This window comes from Gossypium hirsutum, chromosome A11, assembly GCF_007990345.1.
Source record: "Gossypium hirsutum isolate 1008001.06 chromosome A11, Gossypium_hirsutum_v2.1, whole genome shotgun sequence".
Taxonomy (NCBI): domain Eukaryota; kingdom Viridiplantae; phylum Streptophyta; class Magnoliopsida; order Malvales; family Malvaceae; genus Gossypium; species Gossypium hirsutum.
Window position 1 is genome coordinate 27,884,053 of NC_053434.1, and position 23,390 is coordinate 27,907,442.

Here is a 23,390-nt window from a genome sequence, read left to right on the forward strand (position 1 = left end):
AGGATATTTGTTCTTGATCGTCACTTTGTTGAGCTGTCTATAATCTATACACATTCTCATAGTATCGTCTTTCTTTTTCACAAACAAAACGGGAGCACCCCAAGGTGAGAAACTCGGTCTTGCAAAACCTCTATCAGTTAATTTTTGCAACTGATCTTTTAATTCTTTTAATTCTATCGGTGCCATTCTGTATGGAGCTATCGATATCGGTGTTGTTGCCGGCACTAATTCAATGCCAAACTCAACCTATCGGATCAGTGGTAATTCCAGTAACTCTTCAGGAAACACATTCGGATATTCACATACAGCTGGCACTGATTCTATCTTCTTTTCAATGAACTTTGTATCAAGCACATAAGCAAAAGAAGCTTCACAAACCTTTCTCACATTTTTCTGAGCTAACATTGAAGAAATCACTACTGGTAAACCATTCAAATCATCTGACTCAATTCAGAAAATCTCATTATTCTGACATCTCAAATCTATCATCTTTCTTTTGCAATTCACAATAGCATCATGCAACATTAGCCAATCTATACCCAGGATTATATTAAACTTGTCAAATGGCAACAACATTAAATCGGTCGGAAAGCAATTATCCCAAATCATTAGTGGACAGTTCTTGCACACTTTATCAACCAAAGAACACTTGCCTAAGGGGTTCGATATTCTAATTACAAATTCAGTAGACTCTACAGGCAAAGTCTTCCTAGATACTAAATTCACACATACATATGAATGAGTTGATCCTGGATCTATCAATGCAATAACTTTAGTATCATAGAGAGTAAAAGTACCGGTGATAACATCTGGAGATGATGCTTCTTCACGAGCGCGAATAGCGTAAGCTCAGGCAGGTGCTCTAGCATCAGATCTCGCAGCAGTGCTCCGTGTCACACCTTTACCACCACTCATATTTCCAGTGTTTCTGGGTGGTCTACCTTTAGCTGCAGTGTTACTTAGCCTCGTGTTCTGTACTGTATCTTGCTCAGCCAACTCCGGACAATCACGGATAAAAGGATCCAATGATCCACATTTAAAACAAGCCCTATCATTCAATATACAATCACCGAGATGTCATTTACCACAATGTTTACATTTAGGTCGGCTAGGTCTCACACTGCCAACACTAGCAACAGATGTAGTTTGGGCTTTGGAACTCACAGGTTGCTTTTCACGATCTCTGTTTGAATGTCCCACAGATGCATTAGAACGATTATACGAGTCTCAAACTTTCTTTGGTGCAGACTGATAAGATTTACTAGTTGATCTTTTTCTCGAATCTCTTGCTTCAAAATCTGCTTTTCTCTTTTCTTTGCTGAGATCTTCGGCTTTACAAGCCCTTTCAACTAAAACAACAAATTTGATTTCCAGAATCCCGACTAGAAGTTTTATATATTCATTCAATCCATTTATGAAACATTTGCACATGATTTCTTTAGTGGAAACATATTCTCGGGCATACTTGCTTAACCGTACGAATTCTCTTTTGTACTCAATAACAGTCATTCAGCCCTGTTTCAATTCTAGAAACTCTTTATGTTTCTGATCGAGAAATCTTTAGCTTATATGCTTTTTTCGAAACTCAGTCTGAAAAAATTCCCAGGTAACCTGTTCTCTAGGAACCACCGATGTCAACATTTTCCACCAATGATATGTATTATCTCTAAGCAAAGATACTACACATTTGATACATTCTTTTGGAGTACAGGACAATTCCTTGAATACTTTGATCGCATTCTCGAGCCAAAGCTCAACTCTCTCAGCATCATCATCAACTATAGTCCGAAACTTTTCAGCCTCGTGTTTACGAATCTTATCAATAGATGGCTTACTCAATCAAATCAAATCTATCACTTGTGGCACAACCGGGACTTGTTGAGGAACAGGTGGGGTGGAGGTTGTTGAGCAGCTGGATTTGTTCAAACGAATTTCGTGAACCACTCACTCATTATTTGGAAGAAGGCTTGCTTACCCTCACCATCTTGGCTACTAGAAATCGGCCTAGATTCAGCCGGCGCTATCCCTTGAGTAAGAGCGGGCGCATTACTTTCAACATCGTCAGCTGTTGCTTATTCGGGATCCATTTGCCATATGAAAAACACATTATATCTGTCAGGAATCATCACATTATCGCAGTCATATATATATGGCATGTATAGCTAGACTCTCACTCAATACGTTTGTCCTAGAATCTGCTAAACCGTAGCTTTGATCAAATAAATGTAATACCCTAACCTGTATCTGACACCGGAATAGGGATACGAGGCATTACCAGATAATACACATCATTTGCATACAATTATACTTTCATAATAAAAATCTATTCAATTAATTCACAATGTCCCTTATAAGGCTCTACTCGACCTTAAAACATGCTTAAAAATGGTTCGAGAATAAACTGATAACATTTGCAAACATTGGGAGACATAGAAAATTTTCCAACATTCAAGGGTCACATGCCCGTGTGAACAGGCCGTGTGCCTCACACAAGCCACCAGACACGTCCGTGGTACAGGCTGTGTGAAAACAGGGCATACATACAGACTTGTATCACACGGTTGGAGACATGCCCGTGTGCCTTGGCCGTGGGAAAATTGGAGAGGTTACTGACTTGGGTCACACGGCCGACCACATGCCCGTGTGTCTAGCCCCTGTACCCTTCAAAATGGCCACACACGTCCGTGTGCTAGGCCATGTGCCATTTAATGGGGTATACTAACTTATATCACACGACCAATCACACGCCTGTGTGTGAGCCCGTGTGATACAAATGGCCAGTAGACACGCCCATGTGTCTAGGCCATGCCAAACCTGTAGGGTATATTGACTTAATTTGTAGGGCTACCCTAGGGGACACACGGCCATGTAACATGACTGTGTGTCGCACACGGCTAAGACACACGCCTGTGTCTCTGCCCGTGTAGACAAAAATAAGCCAATTTGCCATCATTTCCACAAGCACACCTAGCAACCAAAATAGCACCAATTCATTACATCTTTTAGCATCCTAAAACATTCCAATTCATACTCATATCATGCCATTTATTCACAACCATTTCAACTACTCAATTCCACAACCAAAACATACCATTTCAATATGCCAAATTCATTAAAAACTTGCATAACTTCTAAATGCATTTACCTTTCAACTTATCATCTATTTCATGCCTCAAATTATACGAAAATGTCACTAGCCTATACATTCCATATAACATATATGCAAAGCTCCAAAAGTACCAACAAGTAGTCGATAGTGTGATGATAGTTCCTGATCGCGATTTTCATGATAGGTAAGTTTTATATATTTATAATTAATCGTTCTTGAAACTAACATTATCACGATGTAGGCAAGTGTACCTATCGAACATTAGTATAGTTTTAGCAAGGCCAGATTGTCGAACCCAAAGGAACTAAAAGTACTAGTAATGACTGTCTTTTTATTATCTAGCCTAAGAATAAGGGGTTTTTTTAACTAACTAATTATCTAAGCTAAGAATTCATAGAAAATAGAATTGGGGGATTACTTTTGGAAAATTATTGAATTAAGACAATACCTAAGGAAGAATCCACCTAGAATTCACTTGTTATTCTGACTCTGAATCGGATGATTTATTCATTTAACTTGTTCTGTAGAGATCCCTAAGTTATGTTGTTATCCCTATTCAAGACTAATAACATCTAATCCCTAGATTGAATAATTGAGAATTTTCTCTAATTAACACCCTAGGGTTGCATTAACTTGATCTATGGATCCCCTTATTAGGTTTCATCCTAATCCGGCAAAATCTTGTCACCCTATCTCTAGGCGCGCAATCAACTCCGCTTAATTATGACAATTGTACTCTTAGACTAGGTCTATTCCTCCTCTAAATAAGAGCTTAACTTGAATCAATATCCTGGAATATCAAAACAAGAATTAAGAACACATAATTAGGAACAAGTTAAATATTTATCATACATTCAGAAAATAATAACAAGATTCGTCTTAGGTTTCATTCCCCTTAGGTATTTAGGGGATTTAGTTCATAACTAAAAATGAAAACATCTCAGAAGAATAATGAATACAAAACATAAAGAAAACCCAAAACTCCTGATTGGAAATTGAGGGGAGATCTTCAGTCTTGATTATGAATCCGACTTCTGAGATGGATCAATCGGCTTTCTTCTAGTAATTCCTTCCTTCCTTCCTCCCTGTGCGTCCCCCTTTCTTCCTCCTCTAGGGTGTATTTATAGGCTTTGGAATGCCTAAGAACCCTCAAAATTAGCGTTTTCTGAATTGGACTCAACTTGGGCTCGGTAGGGACACGCCCGTGTGACACACCCGTGTGAGTCGTGCTTCGATTCTGGCAAATTGACAATGCCATGTGGCCTGCCTGTGTGAGGAAGTCCAGGCCGTGTTGATTTCGTACGTTGGCCCATTTTCTCAATTTTTGACCCGTTTCTCGTTCCTTTCGCTCTCCTATGCTCACCTAAGTATAAAACATGGAATTAAAGTATTAGGAGCATCGAATTCACCAATTCTAAGGAAAAATCATCCATAAAATGTGTTAAGCATGGGGTAAAAATATGTATAAATTATGGTTTATCAAATACCCCCACACTTAAGGATTTGCTTATCCTCAAGCAAAATCCTCAACTCCTAATCAAAATAAATCCTTCTCAACTTATAATCTCTATCGAAAATATCTCAAAATAATCCACAGGTAATCATACATTGAGAATTCAACTAAAAGAACATTAGAGCTTCAAACATTCCAAGTTGAGTATTTAATCACGCAAAACTTAGGCATCTCCCCTTATCTAAGTGGTTACCTCAATTCGAAATCTCACGGAGTTTAACATCCTCACTAAAAATTCACTCAAATCACTCAAAGTGTTTAAGGACAATGAAAGTAGCACTCATCAGTCAATATGAAAAGTTATTACCATAAGCTTGCATGAAAATCAAATCTCCACCATTATAAATTGAGATGAGACATCAATCAAAAGGTCTTTAGAGGGTTGTAACATGGCTTTGGTTAGGGGGTGTGGTCACAAGCTGAAAGAAACGGTTAGAATCGAGATTGAATTGAAAAATCACTTAACTAGAAAAAGATTTAATCTCACTTGTATACAACAGAGCTTCTTTTTAGAATATGGAATTTAAATACTTAAGCTCAAAAATAAAAGATTACTACTAATGTGTATACACATTTTTTTTAAGAACAAGTTAAATAACATGGACTAACTATTAAGAACAAGACATAGCTGAGCGACTATTTCAATTCAAATCTCAACAAAAATAGGGATCAAATTTAATTTAAGGGATTTCAACAATAATGGGTTAAGGGTTAATATTAAGGGTAATACAAGAAATGGCTTGTTAGCTCAAGGGGGTTCACTAAGGGTTAATCGTGGAGGTAGGCTTTTCATGACATGAGTGGGTTAATCCTAAGTGCCTTAATCATTTTGATATATCAAATCAAATGGTGTGGTCTTGACATGCATAATCAAGAAAGTTCTAGAATAACAGTTCAATACTGACGCACTCAAAGCAATAATAAAAGTGAGCATGAAAGAATTAATAGATGCTCAAAAGGCTCAAAAAATCTCAACAAAAATTATGGCTTTTTGATGTTTAAACTTGTGAATTCTAATTTAAGATAATACCTAGACTTGGGGAAACAACCTAAATATTTTAGATTCTTAAAAGTCAACTTATCATGCTCCGTTCCCTAATGTCTTAAAGTTTAAACAATCAATGCATAAATGCCTATGTTTTAATTCAAGATATATCAATCAAAATCATAAATCAATTAAAATTTATCCTAAATATGATATGAAAGCTTTTCAAGAGAACAAGGCAGTCATTCAGGGATTTTTCTGATAATGAAATGAATACCCCCCACACTTAAGATATACATTGCCTTCAATGTACAAAGAGAGATATAAGAATATAAAAAAAGATAGGGAGAGAAGTGAAACTTCCTGAGTGATAAATGAATTTCCTTGAACTGGAGTTTTGGAGAATAATCGGTGCGAGAGTGGAGGAGGATACTCCGGCTGTAGTAGAGGTTCATTAGTCCATAAGTCCTGCGCCAAAAGAATATTATATCTAGTGGTGGCTATGGTCGTGGTTAAGCAGGACAAGGCAGTCGTGGAGAACCTTTCCCGGTGGAGTTTTTAGTTCCTATGTGATGATGAGCTTTTTTATAACTGTGATATCATCAGGAACTCTGTTAGAAAATATATAAGGAAGAATGATTACTCGGTAGGAAATAGCCGAAATTCAAAATTGTTAAATAAAAATTATAAATCCTAATAAAAATAAGATGAAAGAAAAATAAAAAGTAGCCTTAAAATAAAATAAAAGTAAAAACATAAAATAATAAATGAAAGTTTTTAAACATCTTCATCGCTAGATGGTTCGTGAGGTGGGGGTGGCAATGAGATGTGGAGGTGCTGACAGATCTACTATAGAGTAGCATCAATGTTGTCAAATCGTTGAAAACACTACTGCTCGAATCGAGTGAGGTGCTTAGAAATGTCAGCATATGAAGCCGCCACATGAACTGGATGAGAGGGTGGTGGTGGCTGAGACGGTGGCTCCTCGTGCTGTGGGGGGACATCATTAGTAATGTCCTCGGGGGCCTGCTCCTTGGTAGATTGGGCGAGACGATATTGAAGAGGGTAGGTTCCTCTGCGCTTTTCAATTATCCTCATGCTTAGCATGATCGAGATGCCTTGTGGAGACATCTAGCCAATGAGGGTCAAAGATGATTCCTGGGCCGCGGTGTTGAGGAGCCTAAAGTGTCGAGCCAACCGAGTAACATAGGGCCCTATAGAGATAACCCCCTTCCTATGTAGCTCCGTCTGGTGTTAAATGGCGAGGGCAATGAAATAGGCAAGTTTGACGACGTACCTGTTCGACATACACCATAGAAAGCAGGTGTCGTGAGTGTTGACGACGCCAGTGCTCTCTCGCCTTCCTGTAATCGTGTGAGCCAAAATGGCGTGAAGGTACCTCAGAGATGGAGGGAAAGCCGATGCCTTGGAGCGGCTAGGATTATAGGTGGCTGAACTTGGTACTAGTGCGTCCCAGCACCGTGAAGGAGGACGATGGATATGGCAGTTGAGAGTATCTAAGTCATTCTCCTCCTTGAACTCCTCCGTATATAAGCCTAGTGTAGTACCGAATTCTGGGACGCTTAGCTTGCGGACTAATCCACCTAGGTGAAATTGAACCGTGCCAAGATCATTGTAGTTCGTCATTACGGTCTGAAGATGAAATGTTGAGCATAGTTCCACCATGAGCTCGAGATATGTTGGCTCGATGATCCCAAAGAAAATCTCCCAAGGGTCGATGGTTAGGAGGGCCCGAATTGCATCAGACAACTGAACTTGTTCTACTGCAGCCCAGTCGATGTAGTGGCCCGCAATTAGAGGTCGGGCCCGGAGTATTTGGAAAAGTTGTTCTTGGGCCCTGATGGGGAATTGCAGGAAAGGGTGGCAAATTTCCGCAGTAGGACCCGAGGAAGATGACGCTCCCTTCCTTTTCTTTGAAATAGGGACAACAGTCTTATTTTCTCGTGAAGACGAGATTGTATACCTGCAATATAAAGAATAATGATAGTAGGTAAACGAATTTGAAAAGAAAAAAAGCCATGAATTTGAACTAACGATTTCAGCCAAAACTACTAATACATAGCACACTCAACCAAAATAATCAATTTGATAGCCTAATTTCGTGCAATTGTAATGGTAATAGCATGAGAATGAGCATAATAATGTCATGGGTATGAGGTTTGCCTAATAACTCGATTTAACATGAAATGTATGATAAATAACCTAAGAATGCAAATTAAATGAGAGAATAATGAGCAAAATGAAAAATACTATGAGAGAAATGAAGATTATTTTGATAATAAGCATTAGAAATAAGTAAAATAGAAGTGAAGGGAGTAAACAAAAGGTAAGGGAGAGAGATTGAACGTCAAAAATAGAGTGGGAAGCAGCGCACGAGCATGGTAAGGAGGGCGTGTGGACTTGCAGTGGCTAGGGTTAGGGTTTTTGGGTGAAAAAGACAATGAACAGTGCAACCTATTTATAGATTTTGGGGCACACGGCCAGGGAACACACCCATCTTCCCCAATTTTTGCCCGTGTGACTCGAGAATTTTGAATTTGGGCGCGTTTGACATTTTGTCCACAATCGTGTCCCTTGGGCGTGTGGGTGCACACGGCCGTGTCGCACAACCGTGTCTGGCTTCGTTCACTTCTCCCATGCCCGTGTATATAGGCCCACGCCCGTGTTAATTTAATAGGTTCGACCACTGTTGCTTGGCACGGGCGTGTCGCACGCTCGTGTTAATTTGATAGGTTCGACCACGGGTTTAAGGCACGGGCGTGTTGCACGCCTGTGCTATTTTGGTAGGTTCGCCCACAGCCCGTGTTGGGGAAATCTTTGCCCTGTTTCTACACAGTCATAAGCACACCCGTGTGCTTGGCTGTGTCTGTGTGGTAAACCTATATTCAAGAGCTCTGTCAGTAAGTTGGGTGTTAAACACTAAAATTGAAAGAAGTTAATACAGTTAGTGCTCGGGTTGCCTCTTAAGAAGCGCTTATTTATATTCTAAGCTCGACTTATCTCTCCATTAAATGGTCATGGTGGTTCAAGGATTTTATACTCCTCATTCCTGCTATCATTCTTATCAAAATAAGGTTTTAGACGGGTATTGTTTACCTTAAAAGTGCCGAACTTGGGATGACTTACCTCGACTGTACCGAATGGGAAAATGCTAAGTACTGTAAGAGGGATTTCTTCATTCGGTTTGGTAGTAAAAATGTGAGGATCTACGGCATCTAATAATACTTTATCTCCAATCTTGAGTTGATTTGGGAAGGTATTGAGCTCCTTCTGGCATAGTTTTGGTTTATCGTGTGTTCTCGGTTTATGCATCCGCCATTCATCTAGCTCCTCGATTTGTAGCCTTCGTTCTTCATGAATAGGTCCTCTACTATTGCTTGAGAATGACTCATGTACTTCCTTCAGACTCACCTCCTGCAAAGTGGGTTGCACCATATTGTCAGTTTTAGTAGAATGGTTTATACGATCACCTTCAATTTTTGATGTGTTGCCAGAATTGCGAGCTTGAAGGGTGATTATTTTGTCTCCCACACGAAGTGTGAGCTCACCTGTGCCAACATCAATAATCATTTTAGCAGTTGCTAAAAAGGGCTGTCCTAAAATCAAAAGAGTGTTGCTATCCTCCTCTAGGTCTAGAACAATGAAGTTAACGAGAAATATAAATTTATCGATTTTAATAGTACATCTTCAATAATACCCCTAGGAAATCTTATAGTTTTATCTGCTAATTGAATGCTCATCCTAGTCTGTTTGGGTTTCCTAAGACCTAATTGTTTGAACATTTTGTAGGGCATGACGTTAATACTAGCCCCTAAATCAGTTAATGCATTATTAACATCTAAACTACCAATTAAGCAATGAATCGTAAAATTCCCTAGATCTTTTAGTTTGTTGGGTAGTTTATTCTGTAGAATAGCTGAGCAAACTATGTTTAGCTCCACATACGACGCCTCGTCCAACTTCTACTTATTTACTAAAAGCTCCTTTAAAAATTTCATTGCATTTGGCATCTACGATAGAGCTTCAATAAACGGTAAGTTAATATGTAATTTTTTTAAGAGTTTAAGGAATTTACCAAATTGTTCATCAGAGTGGTCTTTTCTTGTTGTGTTGGGGTATGGCACACGAGGTTTATATTCGACATTCACTGATTTATTTTTATTATGACCTACCTCACCTTGACCTCTGCTCACCACAGTTTCTTGCCTCGGTTCTGGCTCAGGCTCAACGGATCCTTCTTCATCTTAAACATTAATTGCGTTAAGTTGTTCCCTTGGGTTGGGCTCAGTATTACTTGGCAAGCTACCTTGTGGTCATTTGGAGATTAGTTTGGACAGCTGGCCTATCTGAGTTTCGAGCCCTTGGATCGACGCTTGTTGATTTTTAAGTGCTGTCTCAGTGTTTTGGAAACGGGTTTCTGACACAGAGATAAATTTAGACAGCATCTCTTCAAGGTTCGGTTTCTTTTCCTATTGATAGGGTGGTTATTGAAAACCCGGAGGATGTTGTGGTCTTTGATTTCCTTGACTGCCCCACGAGAAATTGGGATGGTTCCTCCATCTGCATTATAAGTGTTACTATATGGGTTATTTTGGGATCTAGAGTTATTGTTACCCATATATTGGACTTGTTCCTCCTCGAAGCTAGGGTTGAAGGGTTAATATTCTGTGCATGCTCCTCCTCCATTCGAATCGCACCTTATCACTGGATGTACCTAAGTAGAACCAAGTAAACCATCAATCTTTTTATTTAGAAGTTCTACTTGGTTTGACAGCATAGTAACCGAATCGACGTTATAAACGCTTACTGTTTTAGTTGGCTTAGTCCTCATGACTTGCCACTGATAGTTATTCAGTGACATCTCTTCAATAAATTCGTAAGCATCTTCAGGTGTTTTGTTGTTGATGGTTCCCCCGGCTACTGCATCAATCATTTGCCTTGTCGAGGGGTTCACACCATTGTAGAAGGTTTGAACTTGCAACCATAGAGGTAGTCCATGGTGAGGACACCTTCGTAGTAGGTCATTGTATCTCTCTCATGCATCGTAAAGAGTTTCTAAGTCTATCTGCACAAATGAAGAGATATCATTATGTAATTTGGCTGTTTTAGCCGGTGGGAAATATTTTAACAAAAATTTTTCGGTCATTTGTTGCCAAGTAGTAATTGACCCTCGTGGTAACGAGTTCAACCACTATTTAGCTTTGTTCTTAATTAAAAAGGGAATAACCAAAGACGAATGGAATCGTCAGAAACGCCATTAATTTTAAATGTATCGCAGAATTCCAGGAAATTTGCCAAGTGAGTGTTTGGATGTGACAGCCCTAATTTGACTCTAGTCGAGAAGTGGTTTTGGGACCACAAAATCGAGTCACAAGAATAATTAAATGTTATATTTTATGCCTATTATAAGTGAAAGTGTGTGTGTGAAAATTTCATGCTTTGATTTTGTCTTTTAAATGTGAAATTAATTAGAAAGGACTTATGTGTGAAACTTTGGAAATGTGATAGGTTAAATGGTAGTGGGCAAATAATGCATGGTGGAAAGAAAATGTAGACTTGCATGTCAAATTCCCCACTTTAGAGGAAGTGGCCGACCATGATGGTATGGGATACAAAATATATGCATTTTGTATTAATATTATAATGACTACATGGTTTTATAATAGGAAATAAGTATTAGAAAAAAAAAGAAGGCCATACATCCTTGCCTTGTTCATGCGAATGTTTGAGAAAGAATGGAGAAAAATGCTTTGAGGATTTCGGCAATAGAGCAAGCTCAAAATCTAAGGTAGAACAAAAGGGCTCTTTGATATTTGGCCTTGGTGATTCTAATTGGAGGTATGTTTAATTTTATTTCTTGATAATTTATGTGAAATTGAGTTAATTGCTAAGCTCCTTTCATAGCCCATGATTCAATTTTTGTTATTGGTTTGAAGTGATGCATTCGGCTATGGGTTGTAGAGTGTCTTGGTGGGTGTTTTGATGTTTTTGTGATGAGGCATGAAGATGGTTGATTTTAAGTGTTTAATAAAAAGGATTGGATGTGAGTGTGTGTGAAATGGAAAATGATGAGTCTCGGTAACTTCATGAAGAGTTCGGCTATTGTGTTTATGTGAATATATATATGCTGAATGTAGTCTTGGATAAGTAAATTTTGATGTATTAGATTGGTAACATGGTTATGCCGATTGTGAAAATGTGATAAAGGTGCCAAGAAATTTGTAAACATGCATAGTACCGAATGTGTTCATGAATGAATAAGTTATGTGGGTTGTTTAAATGAAAGAAATGGATAAGTTAAGGTATAATTGAGTGTTCGAATATGAATTTAAGAAGAATGATACATTCGACTATGCTTTGATGTGCTTGGATTGTTGTTCATTGAGTAAGTGATTGAGGAATGGTTAGAAGAATTTGAATGCTAAACTAGTTGATTTGTTTATAATGTTCGATTATGATCATTTATAGAGATGTGAATGAATTGTTGTTATGTGAATAAATATTTGTTTGATGATATATATATGTATTCGGCAATGGGATAAAATGTGTATTAAGGTAAGTTTCATGGTGATTATGCTTGTGATGTTGGGTTGATATTCGGCATTGAGTAATGTGGGGTAAGGTGATTAATCGGCTATGAAATTAGCTAAATTGAATAGGTATGTTTAATGATATGCTTAGTGTAATGTATAATCTTGTAACTCGGTTTAGTATTGAGATAAAGGTTAGATGTATGATTGGATTTTGGTATGTGTTAAATTGGTTAATCAAAGATTTAATATGACAAAATGTTAATGAATAACATAATTGGTTTGCACCTTAAATAGTTGAAATAAAGCTTGCCAATTATGATTAAATGTTTAAATTGTAATGGTCATATATAGGTATATATATATGCCTTATGTATGTACCATGTACACATAAGGACATTCGGCAATATGATTAAATTCATGTATAAGGAAGCATGATAAATCAAGTGACTCTTTGCTTGTGAATGTGAATTAGATATAAATTAAATAAGCATGAAATCGAGTCATGGCATGTTTTATTAAATATGATACATATTGAAATCTATTGTTTAGATATAGATTAAATGATATGTGATTGCCAAATGTGATTGTTAAGTGAATAATATTAGTTAAGTACTTAAGCAAATCTATTGTTTTACTTAAGCTTAAGAGCAAAGAGGATCAAAGTCGGATAGGGGAAAAGAGAAAGTAAACGAATAGCCGTGGATATCTAGTCGTCGACCACTTCCGAGGTAAGTTTTATGTGATTAAACGTTGAGTAAATTCAATCATAATAGGACATAATGAGTTGATTTAATAAGATATGATGTGGCCATGATATGTCTTAAACTCAAATGGTAAGTTCATAAGTGTTTGGACTTGGAAATTTAAGAGCAAATTGTAATAATTTGCTTAGGACAGCAGCAGTAACGTGATTTTAGAAAATCACTATAAATTGTTGGTGTGAAATTATAGGCTGAATAAAATATGTAATCAAATCTTAATTAGTCTAGTTTCTTATAAAAGAGACCGTGTAAGCAAAGAAATTTCCTATAAAGAGATATTTAAAGTTGTGTGAGACAGTGTCAGAATGACTCCGAAATCCCCTGTTCTGTTTTTAGAAAATCATTATAATTTGTACAAAAATGGTTATAAGATAAAATTTATATTCTTAGACTCCTTAATGAACATAGTTTCAAATGAAATCAAATAGAACATATTTTGAATTCTGTACAATGAGAAATTTGATTCGTAGTGAAGAGTGGTCAGATTAGTCAAACAGTGAAACAGGGGAAACTTTAAGAAAAATCTGGTATTTATTGGCCCAACCTAAAATTCTGAAAATTTTATGGATGGAAGATATATGAGTCTATATTCAGGGAAAATTAACGGAAATTGATTTTGAGTTTTGTAACTCCAATTATAAATAATTTAGTGACTATTGCTCAGGAAAACAGCTTGTACTAAATATGTGATTTTGTTGTAAACATTGATGAAACTATTTGAGTTGCTTGTAAGCTATTGCTGAAATTGATGTACAAGATAAATATATATATGTGGTAAAGCCGAATGGCTAATGTGAAATATGTATGAGATATGTATATGTATATGTAGTAAAGCCGAATGGCTAACATGAAATATGTATGAGATATATATATGTGGTAAATCCGAATGGCTAATGTGAAATATGTAGGAGATGTGTGTATATTGTGGCCGAATGACCAAATGTGAAAGGTGTGTATTATTAGATATTTGATGAGGCAAATGAATTACAAATATGACAGTCGATGTCAATGTTGTAACATGTGATTAAATGTACATAAAACTTGGAAATATATTCCGGGTAAGCCCCGATGACTACGTGTGGAGATTATGTCCGGATAAGACCCGATGACTACGGGTGGAGATTTTGTCCGGGTAAGACCCGATAACTACGTGTGGGGACTATTCGAGCTAAAGGTTTCATTGAAGATTCGAGTAAAGCATAAGATTATACGACTTCACAGTAGCAATTGGTAATAAATACGTTCAATGCGTTAAGTTGGTTAGGTATGTATTTTGAGATTATATTTAAGCTTGATTTGGACTAAATCACAAGGTCGTTATGTGATGCATATGTGAGTAAAGCAATAAGACTATTCTATGATTCTTGTGCATTTGGTCAATGTGGAAAGTTAGGTGAAAATATGTAATGTACCTATGTTTATAAGAGATCACTATCAAGTGAGAATTTATCTGCCTATTATATATGATGAGATGTGCATATTCGGTAAAGGGATGGTATGCCCGAAGGAAGAGTGAAATAAAAATACGAACAACTATGTTATAATTTGATTGTTATCTGTTGACACTGCTTAAAACTTACTAAGCATTGTAATGCTTATTCCGTTTACTTTGTTTCTTCTGTTTTATAGATCTTATCTGGAAGCTACAGGCTCGGGGATCGTCAGCAACTAGTCACACTATCACTATCCACTGTTTGGTACTGCTATGTTTTGGATTATCTTATGGCATGTATAGAATAGACTAGTAGTGGGAGGATATTTTGGTTAATGTATATAAGCTATGCGAATATGACATCTTTTGAATGTTTACTTTTATAAGTTATTTTTAAAATTTTATCCCTGGTTGTGTCTAGCAATTATCCAATTGAATGATCTTTACTTCAAGAAAATGTTCAAAATTTTACTGATCTGGCATGAGTTACAAGTCCGGTAATGCCCCTTACCTATTCCGGAGACGGTTACGAGATAGGGGTGTTACATTGGATCCTCATCCTGCAAACCATCAAACTGAACAAATTTCTATATCATTTGAATAGTGTTAAGTTTTAGTTCAAAATTATTTGCAGCAATAGCAGGCCTAACTATACTTGACTTAGTTCCTGTTAAAGTAGGTTTAGCATAATCATACATAGTACGAGGAGCAGAATTTTGATTTGCTAGTTCCATGGGTATCGTAGGAGGTAGCTGATTGTCTTGGTTTTCAGCCATCTCCTCGGTTGGGGTTTGAACATCGTCCTCTTGCTCATTCTCTATGTATCTTAAGCTTTGCCTTATTTCACTTTGGTTTTTGCAAACTGTGCGATTGATTTCTTCGTCAAAAAGTAGTGGTCCTGACGGGTTTCTTCTAGTCATAAACTATAAAAACCTGCCAAGATAAAGAAAAAGTAAATTAACAAATAATAATAAAAATAAAATAGAATTAACTTGCAAGAAAAATAAATGGCTAAAGTAATAAAATTTGAGTGTTCCTAATATCTTAGTTCCCTGGCAACGGCACCAAAAACTTGATCGCGATTTTCGTGACAGGTAAGTTTTATATATTTATAATTAATTGTTCTTGAAACTAACTATTATCACGATGTAGGCAAGTGTACCTATCGAACAGTAGTATAGTTTTAGCAAGACCGGATTGTCGAACCCAAATGAACTAAAAGTACTAGTAATGATTCTCTTTTTATTATCTAGCCTAAGAATAAGGGGGTTTTGTTTTAACTCACTAATTATCTAAACTAAGAATTCACAGAAAATAGAAGTGGTGGATTACTTTTGGAAAACGATTGTATTAAGACAATACCTAAGGAAGAATCCGCCTAGACTTCACTTGTTATTCTGACTCCAAATCAGACAATTTATTCATTTAACTTGTTTCGTAGAGATCCCTAAGTTATGTTATTATCCCTATTCAAGACTAATAACGTCTAATCCCTAGATTGAATAATTGAGACTTTTCTCTAATTAACATCCTAAGGTTGCATTAACTTGATCTATGGATCCCCTTATTAGGTTTCACCGTAATCTGGCAAAATCTTGTCACCCTATCTCTAGGCGCGCAATCAACTCCGCTTAATTATGACAATTGTACTCTTAGACAGGTTCTATTCCTCCTCTGAATAAGAGCTTAACTTGAATAATATCCTGGAATATCAAAACAAGAATTAAGAAAACATAATTAAGAATAAGTCAAATATTTATCATACAATTCAGAAAATAATAACAAGATTCGTCTTAGGTTTCATTCCCTTTAGGTATTTAGGGGATTTAGTTCATAACTAAAAAGGAAAACATCTCAGAAGAATAATGAATACAAAACATAAAGAAAACCCAAAACTCCTGAAGGAAAATTAAGGGGAGATCTTCAGTCTTAATGATGAATCCGGCTTTTGAGATGGATCAATCAGCTTTCTTCGTGTAATTCCTTCCTTCCTCCTTGTGTGTCCCCCCTTATTCCTCCTCTAGGGTGTATTTATAGGCTTTGGAATGCCTAAGAACCCTCGAAATTAGCTTTTTTTGAATTGTACTCAACTTGGGCTCGGCAGGGACACGCCCGTGTGAGTCGTGCTCCGATTCTGCCAAATTGACACGGCCATGTGGTCTGCCCCTGTGAGGAAGCCCAGGCCGTGTTGATTTCGTACGTTAGCCAATTTTCTCCATTTTTGGTGCGTTTCTCGTTCCTTTCGCTCTCCTATGCTCATCTAAGTATAAAACATGAAATTAAAACATTAGAAGCATCGAATTCACCAATTCTAAGGAAAGATCATCCATAAAATGTGTTAAGCATGGGGTAAAAATATGTATAAATTACGGTTTATCAGTTCCCAATGATCCCCGATGTCTGAGCTAGCGTTGACAATCTATAAACATGGAAAGCACACACACAAATTAAGCTTAAAAAGTTTAGTAAGCCATATACAAATAAAGCTATCATATGAACCTTTGCATTTCAATTCAAATATGCTAAACATAACTAGTCACACATAAATTCACAAACCTTTCTCATTGAACACATATTTGATATCATAATCAAATTCATCATTTACTTCACTTCTCAACACTTGTATGAATCTTGTACGTACCTGAGTCACTTAGCTCATTCACATAATCTTTCTCAACTTGACTTTGCCTGTTGAACCATTTGAAATCGATAAGGATACTAGAAAATCTCATAAGCTCGAACAATGCCATATCCCAGATATGGTCTTACATGTTATCTAATATTGATTCCATTATCCTAGATAGGGTCTTACACGAAATCGATTAACGATGCCAATGTCCCAGACATGGTCTTGCACGTAATCTCAATACAATGCCAATGTCTCAAACATGGTCTTACATGTAATCACATCTCGGTAATCTAATGTCATGACATTCGTATCCTATACTATTCCTAAGGTTCGTACGAGACTTTCGAATGTCGTAACTTCGTAGATTCTTGCTTGTAATTACTCGTTCAACATTCATAACAATTCAATATCAAGTAAACACATATAATTCAATCTAAGGAAATTTATTTGCATATGAACTTACCTCGTAGTCAGAATAGACGAATCGAATCGATACTTGATAACTTTTGATTTCCCCCGATCTAGATCCAATTTCTTTCTTTCAGGATCTATACGTATTCAAAATTAATCTATTTAATCACAATTCAAATAATTTCATCCACAAACACATCATCTAGCCAATTTGCACTTTGGCCCTAAACTTTTACATTTCTTACAATTTAGTCCTTATTTCACAAAAACACAAATTACACAATTTCTTTCTAATTTCATTCTAGCCGAATTTTCATAGTGTACATATTAGCCCATATTTATCATTTATTCACATTTAACCCTACATTTTTACATTTTTACATTTTTACAAATTAACCTCTTTTATGCAATTTCACTAAAAATCACTTTACAAAACATGATAATCTATCAAAAAATACTCATTTTCCATCATCAAACATTTAAGAACTCAAGCATTCACCAATGGAAACTTTCAAAATTATCAACACTTTGAAAAATTGAAGCATGGGCTAGCTAGAACACGAAGAAATGATCACAAAAAACGTAGAAATCATAAAAAAAGAGCAAAAATCACATACCAATTTGTTAATGCAATTGCTGAACCCTTAAACCCAACAATGGCTTCTTATTCCTTTGAGTTTCAGTGAAAAAGATGACAAACTCACTAATTTTTATCATTTGTTTTATTTAATTAAGTTGGGTAAAATATGGCATAAGACGCTTGTTAGTCTAATGGCAAGGGGCATGTGGAGCTACTAGGAAGTCTTGAGTTTGAGTCATGTTGTGCACAAGGATGATCTTTTTGTTGTTGTGCCATGGTAGAGTCCTAGAATGACCGAAATTGGAATGTTTGAAGGAGTTTGAATAGGTGGTTGAGAGAGACAATCTAGGAGATAATGGAAGGATTTGGATATTGATCAAGTGGAGTGATGTGTGGAGAAGTTATAGGAGAATTGTGGGGAGTTGGGGAGTGATGAGGTAGTGTGTCGAATGGGGATTGTGGATTTTAGAAAATTAGGCTAAGGTTTTGTGTTCAAGAGTTGTCGTTTTTGGTTTCTTTTTGCTTATGGCCGATTAGTGTTGAGGGGTTTTTTTTTCGGGTTCGCATTTTGGTCATTCGATTTTATCAATTAGTTTTTCTCTCCTTGCATTTTTGGGAATTGTCAAGTGAGTTTTTCAGGTTTTCTCCTGAGCTGACTTTTCCATCTTTTCCCTTCCTCTTTTAGTTGTTGGTAATCGAATAACTCTTTTCTCTTTTTCTTCTGTACCTTTCCCTTTACTTGCTTCTCATATCGTCTTCCTCTCCTCTTAGATCCTGCCAAATATATCAGCATCTTCTTCTCCTCTTGTCTATTTATGGCTCTCTCTCAGCTCTTCTTCTTGGCAGTTCTGGACTACTATTTTTGTTCAAGTAGGTAAATGATAAATCTTTTCTTCTCTTAGCTATATTCATAACATGATTTGGTATCTCCTTCTATGGTGGTTTCCTGATAAAGGAGTGACCTTTTCGTGTTGTCTCAATTGTGCTGTGTGTTCGACTCTTGTGTGGGTAGGCCAATTACTCCCCTCAACTATTCTCAGTTTCTACGTAGTGGTATGTCTCAGACTTTATGGTATTGTTCGGTTATGATAGGAAGTAAGAGTATTGGAATGTGATGTAGTTTTGCCAAGGATTGGGAAGTCGAGCGAAGTCACCAGTTTAAGGGAGTATTAAACCGTACTCAATCAAGCAAGGTTGGTAACTTGTATACTCTTGGAAATAAAGTGCTTATAAGAGGGTGGGTAATCCTAGCGATGAAGGACCAACTTTTGAACGTGTTTGAATATAGGTTGGAGTTCGAGGGGATTGCACTCTTTTTGTAATAGGTGTATAGTCACACTGTCATTAGCAATGGATCGGCAAAAGCCAAAAATGTTTTGAGCTGAATGCTCAAAACATGGGCATTCGATCGAAGAGGCCACCATGAGAGAGTTCATAGGCTTAGGCCAATTTTGGGCTGAAAAGGGCAGTGTGGGTTCCATAGGCTCGTGGGCCCTGCACGGGTAATTCGCATGTATAGGTGGAGATTGTTGGGCTGGCCTTGTAGTTTGCACGGCCAAGGTCATTAGTTGGGCTTATTGGGCCACACAAGCGTGTGAGCCCACATGGGTCTTAATATGGGCTTGGGCCCATTTATGCTGTTTAATTGTTATGGTTTCATAGGTCACACAAGATGAATGTAGACCTACTACTGGGGTCGATAAGTATACTTGGACCCTAATATATGAAATGATTGTTATACCCCTATGAGGTAAATGACCGAAATACCCTTATGTGATGTATGATTGTTTGAGCATGCCATTCTTATCGTATGATCATTATATTATGTTGCATTGCATGGGGTGGGATATATGATATTGGAGGAAGTGTACTGAAAGGCTATAAGCCTACTACTGGTAGCTTTGCTGCAATTACTATAGTGCTGACACCGGTACTTTATTCTGGAGTGTAGGGATGGGTGTGTCGAATTATTCCCCACATGGAGTGTAGGGCTGGACGGAGTCGAGTGTAGAGGATGGTTGGGTAGGATCTTTTTGTGCATTACTGATACTGTATTGTATTGGGCTAAGGCCTACACTAATATTGGTACTGTTATGGGCTTAAGCCCGGACTGTTCAACACCGATTGTGTGACTGTTATTCGTTAGAGATTACACATTGAGTTTCATACTCACCTTTTCTGCTTAACTGTGTAGGTAATCTTTAGGCGGATCGGTGTTGCGAGGGACTCGGAGATAGCCACACTACTGATTCTGTTTTCTTTTACTTGCTATTAGATTTCGTTTTGGGTTATGTAATAAAGCCTCTTTAAATTTTCTTTTTTATATTTGGGTTTTTGGTTACTATGATTGATATATGTTGAGAATGTAGAACGCAGTTTTCCAAAATGATAATTGTTTTAAAAATACTACGTTTTGCAACGCTTTTGAAATGCTTCCATAACAAATAGAGTTTAAAAAGTAATGACAATTTAAAATGAACAACGAATAGCTAGAGTGATTTGAGATCTAACAAAGAGGCTTTAAATTTCCAAACGGGTTTTTCATCAAGAGCAAGTTTTCAAAAAGCACTCCAATGTGACACCACCAATTCGGCCATAACGTTTAGGCGGTGTTTGGGGTGTTACATTAATAAGTAGAATGCAACTTTTGCATTTTACACGATTAAATCCTTTTCTCAAATTAATCACTTAAACGATAAAATTAGCACACGAAACTTTCACACATACATATTCACATGCTATAAAAACCAAAAATAATATTAAAATAATTTTACGACCTCATATTTGTGGTATCGAAACCACTATTCCAATTTAAGCTAAAATCGAGCTATTACAGGCTTATTCTTATATAAATTAACAGGCAATTTTATCTAAGCCCACTCAACCAGGATAAGGCTTGGACCTAAAATAACAGACTTTGCAAATGTGGGGCTTGAACCCAAGACCTCACACACACACCCAGAACACTTAACCACTGAAGGAAATACATAGTTGTGTAAGTTATTCACAAAAACAAAAATAAATTATTCAGGGCATTAGAACTTTAATAAATGTATCGATATTTTGTAGGATTTAACTTTTAGACAAAAACTAGAATGCTATTTTGGTGCTGATTTTCCAATCTGTACAAATACCATGCAAGGAAAATATTGATACCTATGTCTCAGATCGATACCTACATACTAGTTTTAAAAATTTTGCTTAATGGACCCTATGCATGTTTAACTATTATTTTAAGACCATTTGATGTATGTTTAGCATGTTTTAATGATTATTATGAATATGTTCAGTCAAAAACTATGCAAATGTTAAATTAAAATACACTCCCTTCTTAAAGTGACAAGATATATTGTGTATGATGTGAGATGGTGGTGTGGCATCCTGATATTCGGGCTCGATAATCGGGCTGGGTATAAAGTGTTACATGTTCCATATTTTGCTCTAATAGATATTGGTTCTACTCATTTGTATATAGCTAGCACTGTTTCTATGAATCTGGGTATATCTGCTGAGAGTACTGTGAGAGAGATTTTTGTAATTAGCCCCATAGGTCAGTCCGTTTGAGATAATAAAGTGTATAGATGGGTTCCATTAGAGATTTAGGGTGTTGTGTTTTTGACTAAACTAATGGAATTTTTGTTCAGAGAGTTTGATCTGATTTTGGAAATGGATTGGCTAGTATAACATCGAGTTAGTTTATATTGTTCCTCTCAGAGAGTAACTCTGAGATTGGATCAAGATACCGAGATTGTTATGTTAGTGAGCATCGAGATTACCTCTCTAATGTAATATCTGCCCTTGTAGCTGAAAAACTAATCCAAAAAGGTTGTGAGGCATATCTGGCCCTTCCATCTAATTATGGTTCTGCAAAACTCTCTATTCGAGATATTCTTACTGTAAAGGACTTCCCGAATGTTTCGCCAAAGGAGTTGTCAAGGATACCTCTGAATAGGGAGGTTGAGTTTGGTATTGAACTCCTACCAGGTATTGCTCCCGTGTCTATTTCTCCTTACTGTATGGCACCAAATGAGCTTATGGAACTAAAGGCCCAGATGCAGGAACTTCTCAATTAAGGGTTCATCCGACTGAGTATCCCTTCTGTTTGTCAAGAAAAAGGATAACACGATGAGGATGTGTGTGGATTATTGTCAGCTGAATAAGTTGACGGTAAAGAACAGATATCCGCTTCTGATGATCAACGATATGTTTGATCAATTCCATGGGGCATCTGTATTTTCCAAAATCAATCTTCGTTCTAGATACCATTAGTTCAAGGTAAAAGAGACTCATGTGTATAAGACTGCTTTCAGGACTCGTATGGGCACTACGAGTTCCTAGTCATGCCATTTGGTTTGATGAATGCTCCGTTTGTATTTATGGATCTGATTAACTAGGTATTTCAGCCATATTTGGATTAGTTTGTCTTTGCCTTTATTGACGATATCCTAATTTATTCTAAGACTAAGAGTGAGCACGATCAGCATCTTCATATAGTTCTACAGATACTCTGCGAGAAACAGTTATATGCTAAGTTTAGCAAGTGTGAATTTTGGTTGTAAGAGGTCACTTTGTTGGGTCATGTAGTGTCTGATGAGAGGATCTAAGTTAATACTAAAATGATTGATACTATGATCGAGTAGAAACAATTGAAGAATGTGTTCGAGATCCAGGGTTTCCTTGGGCTGGCGGGCTACTACTAGAGGTTTTTAGAGATGTTCTCACTTATCCCAGCTCCTTTAACTAAGCTGTTGTGTAAAAACACACCATTTGTATGGTCTGATAAGCAGCAAGCGAGCTTTGAAAAGCTCAAGTCAGTTCTGAATCAGGCACCTGTTCTGGTACAACTTGAATCTATTAAAAGATTTTTTATTTACAATAATGCTTAGCATGTCAGTTTAGGTTGCGTTTTGATACAAGATGGTAATGTTGTGGCTTACGTATCTCAACATCTTAAGTCACATGAAGGAAACTATTCCACCTACGACCTTGTGTTGGCTGCAGTTGTCTTCGCTCTAAAAATCTGGAGGCAATATTTGTATGGTGAGAGTTGTATCATATACACTGACCATAAGAGCCTTAAGTATCTGCTAACTTAAAAGGAACTAAACCTTAGGCAACATAGATGGGTTGAGTTGCTTAAAGATTATGACTGTACGATAGAGTGCCATCCCGGTAAGGCCAACCTTCTGGCCAACGTTTGAGTTTATTTGATAGCGGTGATCTCCTAGCCAAGTTGCAAGTTAAACTGATCTGGGTTGATTAGGTTCAAGTTAAACAATTGAGTGATAAGTCTTTGGTTTCTCGTTTTCATCAGGTTGAAGATAGTTAGACTTCTAATTTTGGATTAAACAATGATGGGGTTCTATGTTTCAGGGGTTGGATTTGTGTGCCTAACTATGTTGAGTTGAGTCAATCA

General features: G+C 36.9%; 1 protein-coding gene and 1 non-coding gene across 2 annotated transcripts in view; both read left to right on the forward strand.

Moving 5' to 3' along the window:
* The window catches only part of LOC121209993 (uncharacterized), a 62,493-nt gene extending 40,446 nt beyond the window's left edge, over positions 1-22,047 (forward strand). Inside the window, exons 3-4 of the mRNA XM_041082048.1 lie at positions 21,423-21,524; positions 21,689-22,047. Coding sequence (XP_040937982.1) covers positions 21,423-21,524; positions 21,689-22,047 — 461 coding nt within the window. The remainder of the gene's footprint in view (positions 1-21,422; positions 21,525-21,688) is intronic.
* LOC121210203 (small nucleolar RNA R71) lies at positions 10,620-10,725 on the forward strand. Its single transcript, XR_005905327.1, has one exon. It is a non-coding gene; the product is annotated as a small nucleolar RNA R71 (small nucleolar RNA).
* Positions 22,048-23,390: the final 1,343 nt, after the last annotated feature.